Source organism: Vicugna pacos, chromosome 12 (genome assembly GCF_048564905.1).
Source record: "Vicugna pacos chromosome 12, VicPac4, whole genome shotgun sequence".
Taxonomy (NCBI): Eukaryota; Metazoa; Chordata; class Mammalia; order Artiodactyla; family Camelidae; genus Vicugna; species Vicugna pacos.
In genome coordinates, this window is record NC_132998.1 from 66,274,928 (window position 1) to 66,289,580 (window position 14,653).

The 14,653-nt window shown below is 64.2% G+C and overlaps 1 protein-coding gene across 5 annotated transcripts; it reads left to right on the top strand.

Moving 5' to 3' along the window:
* Positions 1-1,805: 1,805 nt before the first annotated feature.
* On the top strand, positions 1,806-11,566 carry TRABD (TraB domain containing). 5 transcript variants are annotated; one of them, XM_072973760.1, is made up of 11 exons: positions 1,813-1,889; positions 4,593-4,761; positions 7,135-7,203; positions 7,561-7,639; positions 8,017-8,183; positions 8,414-8,554; positions 9,246-9,356; positions 9,448-9,587; positions 9,766-9,938; positions 10,014-10,125; positions 10,380-11,566. In XM_072973760.1, the coding sequence occupies exons 2-11, from the start codon at positions 4,594-4,596 to the stop codon at positions 10,576-10,578; spliced, it is 1,359 nt and encodes a 452-aa protein (XP_072829861.1). In that variant the 5' UTR covers positions 1,813-1,889; position 4,593; the 3' UTR covers positions 10,579-11,566. The 5 variants fall into 5 exon arrangements, with proteins under 5 accessions (XP_072829865.1, XP_072829861.1, XP_072829862.1 ...); XM_072973761.1 differs by having other exon boundaries at positions 10,244-10,578; XM_072973762.1 differs by having other exon boundaries at positions 10,271-10,578.
* Positions 11,567-14,653: the final 3,087 nt, after the last annotated feature.

Below are 14,653 nucleotides of genomic sequence, written 5' to 3' on the forward strand. Positions count from 1 at the left end.
GGACCAGCATCTCAGGTCACGTGGCCACTGCCCCTTGGGCTGGCGCTCCCCATTTCCACGTGCACGGGGAAGGGACCCCACAGGCCCCAAGGGAGCTGACCGGGGCTTGCAGCGCTCCTCTCGGTCCCTCGCAACCAGCCCTGCTGTGATGGTGAGCCAGGCACGGGGCCAAGGGGACCCTGTGGGCAGGGTGGCCGTGCCCACCCGGGGACCCCAAGTTGTGCTGACCTCAGGCATTTCCACGGCCCCTCTGCCACTCCGAGCGGAGCTGGAGTCCAGCCCGGCCTTCCCTCCTCTGCTCATGCTGGCACGGTGGCTCTGCTCAGAGTGGAGACAGTCCCAGAGCCCTGCAGAGGGGTGTGTGCTGCCCGGCACTGTGGTGACTTCCGAGTGCTGCTGGCCACAGAACTTCCAAACTTCCAAACGCACAGAGGTCCAGGTGGGGCTGGGCCGCGCCAGCCCCTGAACCCCGGGCTGTGTCTTTGGCAGGATGGCTCTGCCCAGGCCTGTCCCCTGAGCCAAGGCCTGGCAGGACATTTCAGACCCGGTCTCATGCAGAGGCCTGTTCCTTGCAGTAAGCATCTAGCCCTTGGTTTGTAAACTGACTCCTCGCCCTTGTTTGCTGGAGAACAGAAGGCCGCAGGTCCAGGTTCCACAGAAGCAGGCTTCTTTCTGCAGGCGCCAGGGGACGCCGCCTGCCCAGTGAGTGCAGGGGCCACACCATGTGCTCAGTGTTCTTTTGATACACCGTCCAGCCCTGGACAGGGCCAGGGGGTTGCTGCCCCTCTCCCACAAGGAGGGGCTCTGGGAGAACCTGGCACCCTACCCCAGACAGCCAGGTCGGGCACCCAGGCCTCTCTCCGTGCCCACACCAGCTCAGCATGGGCGTCTCAACCAGACTGGCTCTAGCCCAGGGCAAGAGCCTAGAGTGGACGACAGCTCTCCTGTGTGAACCGCCAAGAGGTCAGGAGGGCAGAAGTGATCTGCGCTGGCACTAAGGAAATGAATAACGGGAACTGGACAGAGAGGGCTAGACCCGGCAGTGGACCAGAAGCGACGCACATAAGCGTCAGCCTTGAGCCCAGCCGGCTGGCCAGGTGCCTTCCCCGCACGAGGGCCACTCCCGGACTCAGAACTTGGGGGAGTCTGGGACCTGCACGGATCACCAGGGCTGAGCCAGGCACCCCCTTCCTGGAACCCGAGGGGAGGCCCGGCACCGAGATCTGACCGCTAGTGGGCTGGCCCCGCAGGCCCAGACTAGGCAAGGGCCGGACATCCCCCGGGGCTTGGCCGCCCCATCGCCCCCGCGAACTCCAGCCGCTAGACCAACGGGTGGTCGGAGCGCCCGCACTGGTGCAATCCGCGACCCAAATTCTGCTCCCCGCCTTGCACTATCGCTGTCCCTTTCGGGCAGGATTGACAGTTTTGTATCATAGTACGTAAAGCCATCCCGCAGATGCTGTATGAACGGCAACCCCCTTTTACAGACTGAGAGCTGCGGCCAGGGAATTTTAGTGCGTTTCGCAACCACCCTCCACTTGGTTGGCAGGCCTGGGACTCGAACCCGCGTCCCATAGCTACCGCCTGAGTCCTCGGATCGAGGCGCTGGATACTAGGCGGGGCGGGGCTTCTCACGCGCGGCCTCCTGGGAAGTGGAGTCCGCGGCCGCTCGCGCGCATCCCCCTGGGAACTGTAGTCCTTGGGCGCGTACTGGGCGCACTTCAAGAGAAGGCAGACGGCGCGCTGAACTACGCTTCCCGGCATGCCGCGCGCCGCCCGGCCTCCCAGCCCCGGCCCGTCCGGCCGCCCCGCCCCGCGGCCCCGGTCCGCCCCGTCCGGTGGGGCGACGAGCCGCATGGAGGCCGGCTGAGGAACGCCGCCCAGCCTCGGTACGCCGCGCGGCACGGGCTTGGGGCGGGGGGGCGGCGCGCGGGGTCTCCAGCGGGTCAGGGTCAGATCGAGGTCGGGGGCCACCGCTCTCCGGGCCGGGCCCAGCCAGCCCCCAGCGTGGGGTCGCGGGCCGGAAGGGGAAGCCCCGGCCTCCGAGGAGCGCGCGCTGGGTCGGGGTCGACGGCGAGGGTCGCAAGGGCTGGAGCTCTCGGTGGTGCAGCCCGGGGGCGGGGCCTTGGAGGCGGGGACTAGAGGCCGAAGTCGGGGGCCGGGGGCCAGGAGTTGGGGTCGAGGGTGAGGCGCGGGGTCCCCACCTCCCCAGGCGGCGGCCGCAGGAGACCCTGGGCTCTTCCGCGTGCTGGAGGCCTCCGCCCTTCAGGCCGAGCGAATGAGGCTGCCATATGGGCAGAGTAGACGGAACTTCGAGGCTCTGTTGGCCCCTTGTTTGTGCGAACAGCTTTATTGAGACATACCTTGCATGCCACAAAGTACCACAAAGTTCACGTATGTGCCTTGGTGAAAACTGTCCCGGGAGGGGAAGCCAAGGCACATGGGAGACAACGGGAACTCCTCAGAAGTCCTGGGCTGGCTTGGGACATCAGGACACCTTTATCAGGAAATTGGGGGTTTCCAGGTGGACTTCTGCCTTTCCGGGAGCCCCTGGAGAAGGATATATACAGGCCACCAGCTCACTGTGCTCCGGTCTAGGCTCCGCTCTCCTTGGTCCTCTGTCCCTTTTGCCGCTGCTGCCCCCCTTGTTGTGTGACTGGGAGGGAGCCCTGACCTTGGGGCCCCGGTCAGCCTTGCAGGATGGCCGTGATGCTGTGGTGTCTGAGGCTGCCCGGCAAAGCTGCCAGGAGACAGCCCAGCATGGTGGGCAGGCAGGCCCCTCCACTGTGCCCTGCAGTGGTGGTCAGTGTGGGGACCTGGCACCAGGCAGTGCCCAGGTTCCAGGAGGGTCGGCCAGGTGTGCTGGACAGGAGTCATGTGGACCTCCAGCTCAGGTGTGAGTTGGCATGTGCCCTCTACCCCAGTTCTGACCTTTGCCCCACCTCCATAGAACAGCGCCCATCAGACCCAGGAGGTTCTCCTGTTTCAGGCTCGGGCCGGGAGCCGGGAGCGCTCAGACCCCAGGCTTCAGAAGTGGGAGTGGGGTGGGAGTCAGGGCTTTGGGCTACACTCTGCTGCCTCTCAGTTAGTCATTTCCTTCTGCAGCCTGTGGTCCAGTTTAGGACCCTTGGATTTCTGAGCAGACGTAGTGGGTTAGTTGGGAAATGGGGGTTTTCTGGAAACTCCATCTGGTGCTGGTCAGCTCTTGGCCAGCAGTGGAGAGCCACGGTGGGGTCTTGAAGGCAGTTTCTGGCTTCCTAATTTTTAAGAGGGGTGAGGGGAAGAAAACGGCTGTCTCAGTCTGCTCTGGGGCCGTGACAAAATACCATCGACGGGCGCTTAAACATTAACAGACTGCTTTCTCAGTCTGGAGGTGGGGAGTTCGAGATCACGGTGCTGGCTGCTGTGGTTGCTGGGAAGGGGTCTTTCTTCCTGGGTTGCAGACAGCTGGCTCCTTGCTGTGTCCTCACATAGCCACTTCTCCTGTGTCTCTTCCCACTGGGGCTCCAGTCCCACTGTGGGGCCCTCTCAGGACCTCATCTACCCTTAATCAAATCCCAGAGACCCCACCTCTTAAGTTCATTACGCTGGGGCCAGAACTCCAGAAAGTGAATTGAGTGGAGTCACAATTCAGACCACAGCAGTGGGACCAGGAGAGGGGACAGCTGCCTGGGCTGGGCGGGCGGGAGCCTCTGGCCACTCGCACTGTGACTGTCTGGTGTGCTCAGGTCTGCCCTGTGCCGGGCCCCCAGCAAATCGTGTTCTGTGCTAATTCCTCACCCAGTGAGGAATGTGTTCCTGGGGGATCCCTAGCGCCAGTGGGGCTCCCCCTGCCCCGTGAGCAGGTGCATTCTCTGCTGAACCTGCTGAGGTGGGTCCTCTCAGGGATGTCGGGGAGTCCCTCAGATTTGGTGTCTGTTTTCCTGGGAGCATGTGGGCACCACTTCTGTCATCTGCGGGGCCACATCATAGCAGCGTCCCTCCACACAGAGTCCTGGGACCAGGCTGCCGGTTCTTACCATGCCCTGTGGGCCCACCACCCTGGAAATGGGAAGCCCAAAGAGGTCTAGAGGCCTTGGGCTGGAGTGACCCCGGAGTGTGGCGTGCTGTGGGCCTGCTGGGCGGCTGCTCTCACCCCTCGGCCCTGGAGGCAGGAGCTGAGAGCCCCAGCAGGTTACAGCAGCCTGCCCAGGGCCACACAGCACTCAGTGGTGGACTGAGATCTGGCCAAGCCTGTGGCCGTACCCGCAGCACGGTTGATGGCAGCTGGCCAACCAGCTGGCCTCTTGGCCAGAAGGACTGGGCTCCGGCAGCCACACTCAGGAGGCAGCTCCCACCGGTGTGCCCAGTGCTCCTAAGGTCATGCTCTGGGGACAGTTTGGCTCAGTGGTGACAGCTGGTTGAGGAGAGGGAGGGGCCCCTGGGCCTGGCAAGACCGTCGTCCTGTTTTGTGCTGAGCTCCACAGGGTCTGAGCGTCGGTGGCCGCAGCATGGCCTGGCGCCTGGCTCCCTGGAGCTGTGCTGCTGGTGGGGCTGGATGTAGGAGGGGGCGTTGCTGCAGGGTGTTAGCTTGGGGTCTGTGCTCCCTGCAGCATGTGGCGGTGTGGTGAGCTGCTGGGACCATCGTCCAGAGATTTTGTGGCCAGAAAGCGGACCTGCGGGCACTGGGTCCCAGGTGCTGTCGGGGTGGGGCCTTTGGTCCCTTCCAGGCAGCTAAGAGAGGCTCGGATCCCCGCTGTAAATATTTGCAGATGCTTCAAGGTGAGCAGGGTGCAGGGAGGAGGGATTGAGAACCCACTGAAATTACATCCTGCAAGGGTATGGCGGGGCCAGGCTGAGGTTGAGGGGACCAGAACAGGGGGTGTACATGGCTGTGACAATGTCAGAAAGAGACGCTGCTCAGAATCATGGATTCTTGGCATGGAAGGGGCCTCGGTGGCCTTCCTGCCTGCCCCTTCCCAGGCCACGTGCCCTCACTGGGGCTCCTAGGGGACCTGGGTCCTTGTGCCACAGTTGGTGGCCCAGCCATCTCGGGGCTCAAGGCTTGTCTGCCCCCTCTCCGTGGGCACAGGCTTCCTCCTGGCTGGTAGCGGGGCGTCTAGCCAGGCAGTGCCCAGAGGGTGGGGGACTGGCCCAGAACTGGGGACACCACACTGGTGGGAGGGAGACGGAGGCCACGGTGGCCTCACTCTTGCTGACTGTCACACAAGGCTCCCAAGACAGCATGGATGTTTCCTGGGGCAGTTTTCTAGCACCTGGGCAGCCTTGTGCGAGGCGGCTGAGGTGGTCCGTCTGGGCCAGTGCGGGGCCTGAGGCGGGCAGCCCAGCCCGCCTGCAGACGCGGCTTCCTGTTTCTGTGTCGGGTGTGCCCTGTGTCACTGCATGCTTCCATTTGTGCAGAGGGAAGGAGGAGGCCCTGGTGAGGCCAGGTGAGCTGCCACCCACTGGGTCAGCCAGAGGCCTGTTTCAGGCTCGGGCCCGGGAGCCAGGAGTGCTCAGACCCCAGGGCCGCTCCCCTGCCCCCTGCAGAGGCCCGTGGGCTCTGAGTGCCACCCTTCTGGGCCAGCTGGAACCCCCCCCCCCATGGGGCCCCGTTACTTCCTTTGGCCTTAAGCCAGTTTCTCTTCCTGACCCTTCCCTGACCTCCTTTCTTCCAGAGGCCCAGCCATCCTTGGGATGGGCTGCCCCCTTCTAGGTCAGCTCCCGGGCGCGTTGGTGTGTCTGGGCATTTGGTTATGTGGCAGGGAGCTGCCCCTGCTCTGAGCCACCTGCCCGACAGGTCCTCCCAGCTGTAGACAGGAAACGGGAGCTCAGAGAGGAGCAGTGGGTACTGGGCATCAGTTTGGAACAGAGCCCAGATTGGGGTAAGGCTTAGGGTCACAGGGTACAAAGCAGGGAGGAACCTGACGTAGCTTTTTGCTTATTTTATTATTTGCTTTTCCTCTTTGTAACGGAAGTTGCGAAAGCGTGCAGCCCAGCGAGACTGATGCGAGCCCTGGGCGTGCTCTGTGGCCTGTGTGGGGCCGGCAGGGCCGGCGAGGCTCTTAGGGCCCCAGCTGCTGCCCACGGAGCACAGACTCTGAAGCAAAACCACAATGCCCTGCCGCAACTCAAAACAAACTAGAATCGCTCCCTGTTGCAATGTCTGAGCGAGCTCGTCGTTTTAAGCAGCTCCTTGGCCGCTGTGGCTGAGCCTCTCCTGGTGCCCACGTGTGCCAGGCACCCTGTTCTTTGGTGGCAGGACCCCGGCTCGACACTCATAGGTGGCCCCAGAGGTGGAAGCAGAGGCCCTGTCAGACTCTGGCTTGAACTTCCCACGGCATCTGGGGATCTAGTGACGTCCAGAGCCCAGTGTCCTAACATGGCCCCAGCCGAACCCCAGGCCCCAGTAGCTCTGGAAGTCTCGATGGCCCATCTTGGGCGGTTTTCTCTCTCTGACGAGGACAGCCTGGGGGCTCCAGGCCCCAGCCCACACCCTGCCCCCGCCCCCGCTCCGCTCCAGGCTTTTCTCCAAGGTGGCACCTGCCCAGACAGTCTCAGTTTCTAACTCAGCTTCTTCCAGTTGGCATCTTTTTTCTCAAACCAGGAGTCTCAGCCCCCAAGGTGCCTCCCCTAGCCCCTCCTCTGCTCCCCGAGTCTGCTGACACGTGTCATCACGGCACGTGACTCCAGAACGCGGGGCAGAGGCCCCAGCCCGGGACAACGCCCGCCGGGGACTTCCACGCCGGCCCAGCGTGCAGATTCCCTTTTCCCACTCGGCTTGCTCTCTTGAGGGAATTCTGTAAATTGTATTTTGCTCCAAATTCAAAAAGGAGACGTCCAGGTCTGGCTAGCGGCCTGAGGGCTTCTCCGCTGGGCAAGCTGGAGGTCGGGCAGCACATCCTGCCCTTGGGTGTCTCCATGTCCTGCAGTCAGCCCCCGCTCTGCAGGGCTCGAAGGGCTCGTGGCCAGGGTCTCCCACCTGCTGTGCCCGGGCCTGGGGAGCCTGCGCTTCAGCGGCCCCAGACTGACCAGGGGCCTGATGGGCCGAAGTCCTGCCCAGGGTTCATTCAGGGCATCCAGCTCCCCATGGCACACTGACCCCTGTTGTGACCCTGGGCTCCAGGTGAGGACACTGTTCCTGTGTCTCCTCAGGCTTCACTCATTGGTGTCAGGAGCTGCCGCCCAGCTATGGACGAGCAGGAGGACCAGCCACCCCGCGAGGTCAGGGGCCTGGGCCGGAGCACTGGGTCTGGGGTGTCTGTGGGCTCAGGGCTGCGCCAGCTGCCTGCAAGCATGGGGTTCCCCCCCACCATGGCCTTCCTGGGGTCACTGGCTTCTGTGCATAGAAGAGCTCCACATTCTTGCCTGCGGTGCTCCTGGGCCAGCCCAGGGGACCAGGCCGGGCACCTTGAGAGTGGGCCGCATGTCAGGTGGTCGACGTGGGGAGGCCTTTAGTCCCGGGGCACGTGGCAGATGGGTCCCAGGAGTTCCAGGCATTGGAAGAGCCACCAGGCAAATCCCGGGCTGACCCCGGAGAGGGCGGTCATCCCAGCTACAGTGTTCCCCTTCTTTCTGCAGGCTGACCCAGAACCCGTCGTGACATCAGGGGGTTCGGAGGTGGTGCCCAGGGTGCTTCCTGGAGAGCCCCAGAACCTGTGTGCGTGCTCCCTGAGGTCACTGTGCTGGGCGGGAGGGGCGGCAGCTTCCCAGCCAGCTGGGGCTCAGACTGGGTGCCCTCCCGAGTTTGTGGTGAACGAGGGGCCCCTGGCCTGCCCTGGGGTGTAGGGGAGGGGGCTCTTGAGCACAAGTGGTCCTGAGGCTCAGTCCTTCAGAGCCCCCCAGGGCCCCCAGCAGCCTGGGTGCCTCCTCGGGGGCAGAGCTTGCCAAGGCCCAGGCCCCTTTCCTCAGGGAGGGGCCAGGAGGGACCCCCTGCGTGTCCAGGTTCCACAGGGCAGCACGGCCCCACCCAGTGCCCAGGGAGCCCCGGCTGCTCGGCGGCGGGCGTCCCCGAGCTGGGCCTCGCTGTCCCTGCAGCTGACGTGGACGCCTTCAAGCTGCTCCTGGAGATGAAGCTGAAGAGGAGGCGCGCGCGGCCCAGCCTGCCGCGTACGGTGACCGAGCTGGTGGCCGAGGATGGGAGCAGGGTGTACGTGGTGGGCACGGCCCACTTCAGCGATGACAGCAAGAAGGACGTGGTGAAGGTGAGGCTGCCACGCCCATCTGACCTCAGGCCAGGCCCTGACAGCCTTGGGTGTTCTCCTCCCTGGGGACGAGCAAACCTGCTTAGTCATTTCCGCTGATAGTTGCCTGAAGCCCTGAGTTGTTGCAGCAGCAGCTGAGTTGGTGGCAGGGCCGCCCAGGGGGTGGGGGCCTCTGGGTGTGGCGTGGGCCCTGCCCGCAGGGCCGTGGGGAGCCGGCATGTCCCTCGCAGACCATCCGGGAGGTGCAGCCCGACGTGGTGGTGGTGGAGCTCTGCCAGTACCGTGTGTCCATGCTGAAGATGGACGAGCGCACGCTGCTGCGGGAGGCCAAGGAGCTCAGCCTGGAGAAGCTGCAGCAGGCCGTGAGGCAGGTGCGGCCCTCCCAGCCGGCTACGCCAGGCTGGGCCTGTGGGGGCCTGGGGCGTGCCGGGCTCTGCCCACCTGGCAGCCGCACAGCCCCCTGGGCACAGGGCCTGGGGCAGGCCTCGCCTTCCCAGCGGTACAGAGGCATCCCGCTCCCTGGGCTCTGTCTGGTCAAGGGCCGTTCCCCCTGGCTTGTGGGACAGGGGCAGTTTTCAGACCCGGGAGAGAGAATGGATGACCCCCTACCCCAAGGCAGGAGCTGACCAGGGGCCCCGAGGACCCCGGGTGTGCTGAACAGGTCACTAGGGGTGGGGGTGGGGGTGGGGGTCTCGGGATCATGTGGCAAGGCCTCCTGCCCAGAGCTGTCACCCCCACGGCATCTCCCTGGGTACAGGACCCGAGTCCACTCACAGTGACAGGTGCCCTGAGGAGGATGTGGGCAGATGGGGTGGGAGTCTGGGCTGGAGGGGTGAGAGGGGAAGGGGCATCCATGGGGCAGAGGCCAGGCAGCTGGTCCAAGATGGTGTGGCCCCAAGGTGGCCCAGCTCTGGGAAGTTTGTTCAAAAGGCCTCTGCGTATCCACAGTGTGTGGGCGCCCACTGCAAGGCCCTGCTGGACGTCGGCACGGCCCTCACTAGCCCCTGGCTGTGGGCACTGGGCACCGTGCTGCTGGCTGACTCAGGCCCGCTCTCCCTGCAGAACGGGGTCATGTCTGGACTCATGCAGATGCTTCTGCTGAAGGTGTCAGCCCACATCACTGAGCAGCTGGGCATGGCCCCTGGCGGCGAGTTCAGGGAGGCTTTCAAGGAGGTGGGCCTGGGCCCGGCCGGGGAGGGGGCTCCACCCTCGGGAGCTGCCCCTGGGGCTCAAGGCTCCCCAACCGACACCAGCCTCTGCCCAGGCCAGCAAGGTGCCTTTCTGCAAGTTCCACCTGGGCGATCGGCCCATCCCTGTCACCTTCAAGAGGGCCATCGCCGCACTCTCCTTCTGGCAGAAGGTCAAGCTGGCCTGGGGCCTGTGTTTCCTGTCGGACCCGATCAGGTAGGACCACTCAGCCTCCTGACAGGCGTCCCTCTTTTTCTTGGGCTGAACCTCCCCGCCCCTTCCTTCTGCCCTGATCCCAGATAGAAGGTGCCCCCGCCCCTGCCCGGGGCCAACAGCACCAGTGTCCTGCTGGCCGCTGCGTCCCCACGGGCTGGCAGTGCCCCTCTGCCCCCAGCAAGGATGATGTGGAGCGGTGTAAGCAGAAGGACCTGCTGGAGCAGATGATGGCAGAGATGATCGGCGAGTTTCCGGACCTGCACCGCACCATCGTCTCTGAGCGCGACGTCTACCTGACCTACATGCTGAGGCAGGCCGCCCGCCGCCTGGAGCTGCCGCGCGCCTCCGATGGTGAGGCCCGGCTGCCGGGCGGGCCTCTGGGGATGGGTGGGACGGGCAGTCACTGAAGGGTTGCTCCCCCTACAGCCGAGCCCAGGAAGTGCGTCCCCTCCGTGGTGGTGGGTGTCGTGGGCATGGGCCACGTCCCCGGCATCGAGAAGAACTGGACCACTGACCTCAACATCCAGGAGATCATGACGTGAGTGCCACCCACCCACTCCTCGCGCCCCCACACGCAGAGCTGGCAGCCGTGCCCAGACTGGGGGCTGGGGATCACGCATCCCCGAACCAGGCCCAGCCCACCCTCCCTCCCCCAGCGTGCCCCCGCCGTCCGTCTCCGGCAGAGCGTCCCGCCTGGCCCTGAAGGCTGCCTTCTTGGGCCTCCTGGGCTACGGCCTGTACTGGATGGGGCGCCGCGCCACCAGCCTGGTCCTGTCTCTGCCCGCCGCCCAGTACTGCCTGCAGAAGGCGTCCGAGGTCTGGCCGCGCAAGTAGGAAGGACAGAGGGAGCCACCACACCCGAGAGGACCGCCACAGTTGCTCCGGTGTCACAGCCAAGGGGCTCCTGGGTGCCACCTGCCATGGGGGTCCAGTCCTAGCCTCGCCTGCCCTCCCTCAACCCACCCGAATAAAGAATTATTTAATCGTCTGAGCGCAGGCTTCCCAGAGCCCCCACCGCCCCCTCTGCTCAGGGCCCTCAGGAAGGTCACGGCGGCAGGATGACCTGGCGGGAGAGGGGCTGAGGCTCCCCCACACCCTCTGGCCCCAGGTAGAACGTGTGGGCCACAGCCGGCCATCGCTCACCTCACTGTGCCTTCTCTCCGCCAGTAGGGGCTTCTCATGGTGGGTTCTGGGCCAGCATGTTGGGAAGGGCAGGGTGGCCCCACAAAGCCTTTGGGTGCGGCTCCTCGGGGCACCCCCCGCAGAGGGTGGCTTGGCCAAGCTTGGCGGCCCTGGATGTGCGCCAGCAAAGCTCTGTCTGCAGAGATTGTGTTTTTGGCTTTTAAAAATGTCTGAAACTTTTTTACTCAGGTAATTTTAACTTAAAACAAACTGAAGCAAATGTCAGGAAATACAAGCCTTAACTCCACTTGGGGCAAAGAGAGCATCTTTGTCTTAGAGTCTCAGCTCCAAGAGGACGAGCGTGTGGAGAGGGTCGGCTTGGGCCGCAGGGAGCCAGGCCGGCCTCCTGGCAGTGGGGCCGGGGTTGCAGCCCTCTGGGGCATGCGCCCACCTGGGCCGCGGTGGATCGAACCTGCTCCCGGTGCGTCCGGTGGAGGCACCTTGGGTCGCCCCGCCCTCAGTGGATGGACGGCCAGTGTCCTCGGGGCCCTCCACCGTGCATGTGAGCCCACCTTGGGCTGGGACTGGTTGGCCCAGGACCAAGCTGGCCCCACACAGCATTTCCACCCATTCATCGCCTGTGTGCGCAGTCTCCTGGTCATCTGTTTACGACGAAGCCTCTGCACCCGGTCTGGGGCCCAGGGTTCACATCTGATTGTGTTTGTGTTGACTCGGTGTCTGCCTGAACCCGGTGAAGCCCACAGCATGCGCTGGGGGGCCTCGGGCTGGACCGTGACTGTCGTTCGCACGCTCGTGTGTGCGCCTCTAAGAAGCTGAAATAAAGCCTACTTTTGGAAGCCTGTTTGGTGACGTGTGCAGATGGGACTCAGTGGCAAGGGCAGGGCTCCCCAGGCCGTGGGCCCAGGCTGGGCGCACCCGCGCCCTCACCCTCGGTCCCCGCCCTGCTCAGCCCCCAACCCTGGCATGTGGGAGGGGAGGAGGTGGCGAGTCCAGCAATCTAGACGAAACTGTGGGGACCAGTGGCTAAGGTTTTCCCAGGAGGACGACAGCGAGCCTGGAGTGGGGCGTGGGCCGTTCCAGGGGCGCAGCAGGAGGCTGGCGGGGCTGGGGGCCCCTTCACCGTCTCTGCCCCAGGAGGCCCAGCTCTCCCTTCATGCTGGGTCTTCCGCACTCTCCTGCCTCCTCTGCCCTGGGCCAGCACTGATGGCTCGCAATGGGCAGGGGGCTCCTGAGCCTCCCGAGACTGAGGTCCTCTCCACAGGTCCAGGCGGCGCTGCTGGAACCCTGAGGCCTGGCTACATGCATGGGAGAGGGAGGGCCGGCAGGCACCCACAGGTCTGCACCCTGCAGGCCTCTCCTGGCGAGGACCCGCCTGGGTCCCTGCCCCCAGTGGTCTAGGGAGGAGGGCAGAGGACAAGTCCCTTCCAGTCCCATGTTAGGAGAGGCCAGCTGGGCTGGGCAAGAAGGCGGGACAGCCCAGGTAGACACTCCAAGGGCAGCAGGTGAGATCCACGTTGGACCCATGGGGGAGAGGGGGTACCTGGGGGCAGCAGGAGGAGCCAAGGAATCAAAGGCCTGGCAGAGGGCTGGGGGCTGGCACATGCTTGGAGCCCAAGGGACAGCCACTTCCAGAACAGATGAAGCCTGAAGTGGGTATGGCCTGAGGTGAGGCGACAGTGGCTGGCCGACAGTTTATTTATCATCTGCTGGACTGTCCACTGGCCCTTCTTGGGCTCTGGTCCCGGTCACCTGGAGAGCACTGACCTCCTGGGACGTCTCTTACAGGGAGGGGCTGCTCTCAGATCTGGGTAGAGAACCAGAGGGGCCCCAGGGGTGTGTCCACCGTCCAGCCAAGGGAGCCAGCACCGCTTCCAGGTGAGCAGCCTGCAGCGTGGGGGCTGCAGAGACAGCTGGCATGCCGCTGTGGCAGAAACAAGACACTACTGTTCGAGGCTGGCAGGGCAAGGGCCAGGCCGGGCACTTGCCTCCCAGAGGCCATCCTCAGCCCACTCACACCTGGTAGGGACATGTTCTCTGAGGTTGTCTACAGTCAGGAAGAGCGAGGGGAAACTCAAACGTCCACCTCTAAGGGAACAAACAAAGACGCCTAGGACACAAGTTAGGTACAAAATTATATGCATTGAATTGTGGGCCACTGGCCTGAGGCCTGGGGAGTTACTTTGATATGCACCCTATTTCTGAGAATTGGAATTTATTACAATGCAAGTTCGTATTATAGTGACAAGCAGAAAAACAAAAAGGTTTCATTTTTTCAAATACACAAAGTGCTTAGGGGAGAGTGGACACCTCTCTCCTTTTAGACAGGAGTGGAGGCCTGCATGATGTGCCCAGGCACTGCCAGCACAGATGAAGGTGACGTGCCGCCCCTGCCCCCAAGTTTCCTGTGACGTGTATGACAGTGGTTGGACAGTGATTCAGTCGCGGACAGGGGAGGCTGCTGGATTTTGAGAGGTGCTGGCAGGAGTACAAACAGCTTCAGAGACTTGGGAGGGAGGAGGGCTGTACTGCCTGAGGGGAACAGAGAATGAGCGGCCAGGTATCCCAGGCCTTGTCCTAGGGGCCAGAGCTTGAGCCCCACCAAGAACACAGGGCAGGGGTGGCAGGAGGCGGCAAGGGACTGCCAGCAGGTGCAGACCTGAGCCTGGGTGCCTCTCTCCTGCAGGTGACCACTGGTTAGGGCTGGCGCACATCTCGGGCCTGACCACCCAGCCTGGCCTGCACACCAAGCTGATGGTGGACCTGCGGGACACGGACAACACTGTGGGCCCATTATGACAAATTCTGCGTGGACACGGGAGACCAGTTGTACAGGCTCATTCTCAGCCTTTGCTTGGCACCGCAGGTGAGTGCCTGGGGGCTCTCGGGCAACCTCCCCGTCCCGCCCCCAGGCACCCTGCTTTGCTGACGTGTTTTCCAGGCAAGGGGCTAGAGGGAAGGAGGGGACCCAGAGACTCCAACTTCCCAGCCCACACCTGCCAGCCTTCATTCTCTGGGCAAGGATATTGCACCTCCCTTGGAGGTCCCTCATGGCTGGGAAACATCATGGGGGCGCAGCGCCAGAGGAGTCTCTGCCCACGCTGCCCCACGCGCAGGGGACGCGGTCCCGGATTTGGGCCGCAGCGACAAGCAGGAGGGCCGCGGCTTCAGCACGCTGGACCGCGACCTCAACAGCGGCGCCCCTGCGTGGACGGCGCGCACACCTTCGCCAGCTGTAGCCGCGATCGCTCGGGCGCCGGCGGGTGGTACAGCGACCTCGGCCAGGCCAACCTCAACGCGCAGGGGCCGACTCAAGCGTGCGCTTTGCCCCAGCCGACCACCCACCGGCCCTGCGCTCCGCGCCGGCCTCATTAAATGTTAAGCCCGGCTGCCTGGGGGTCGTCTTTGTGGGGAGGGGCCAGGAAACGGCAGAGCTCAGCTGCAGAGGCACCTGCCCAAGTGGGACGGGCCAAGGGAAGTCTGGGAGGCCGGGTAGCTCAGCAGCGAGGCCACAGGCAAGGCTGCCAGGGCTGGGAGGGTCATCCCCGCAGTGCTGACCTGCTGGAACCCTTGAAGCCCACCAGGCGTCCCCTCTGGCTGTGAGCTCATTGAGGGCCCTCAAAAACCTAGTCCCACCAGATTCAAAGTGTGGGTAGGACAGCAGAGTCAGGGGGCAAGGTCAGGAGGGCCTGGGCCTGAGGAAGAGGGAGGGGTGACACCAGGCTCAGGCCTGGTCTCCTAGGCAGTGAGGAAGGAGGCTGGGAACAGGGTACTCCGCCAGCAGGCCAGGTGGGGAAGACACCGGGTGGGCCCAGGTGGAAGGGAATCCATCAGGCTGCAGGGGGCATTCCGGAGTGCTGAGTACCTACCAGGACCTCACCACGTTGTCCCCGTTGTCTGTGTCACCCTAACCCCACACAGAAGGT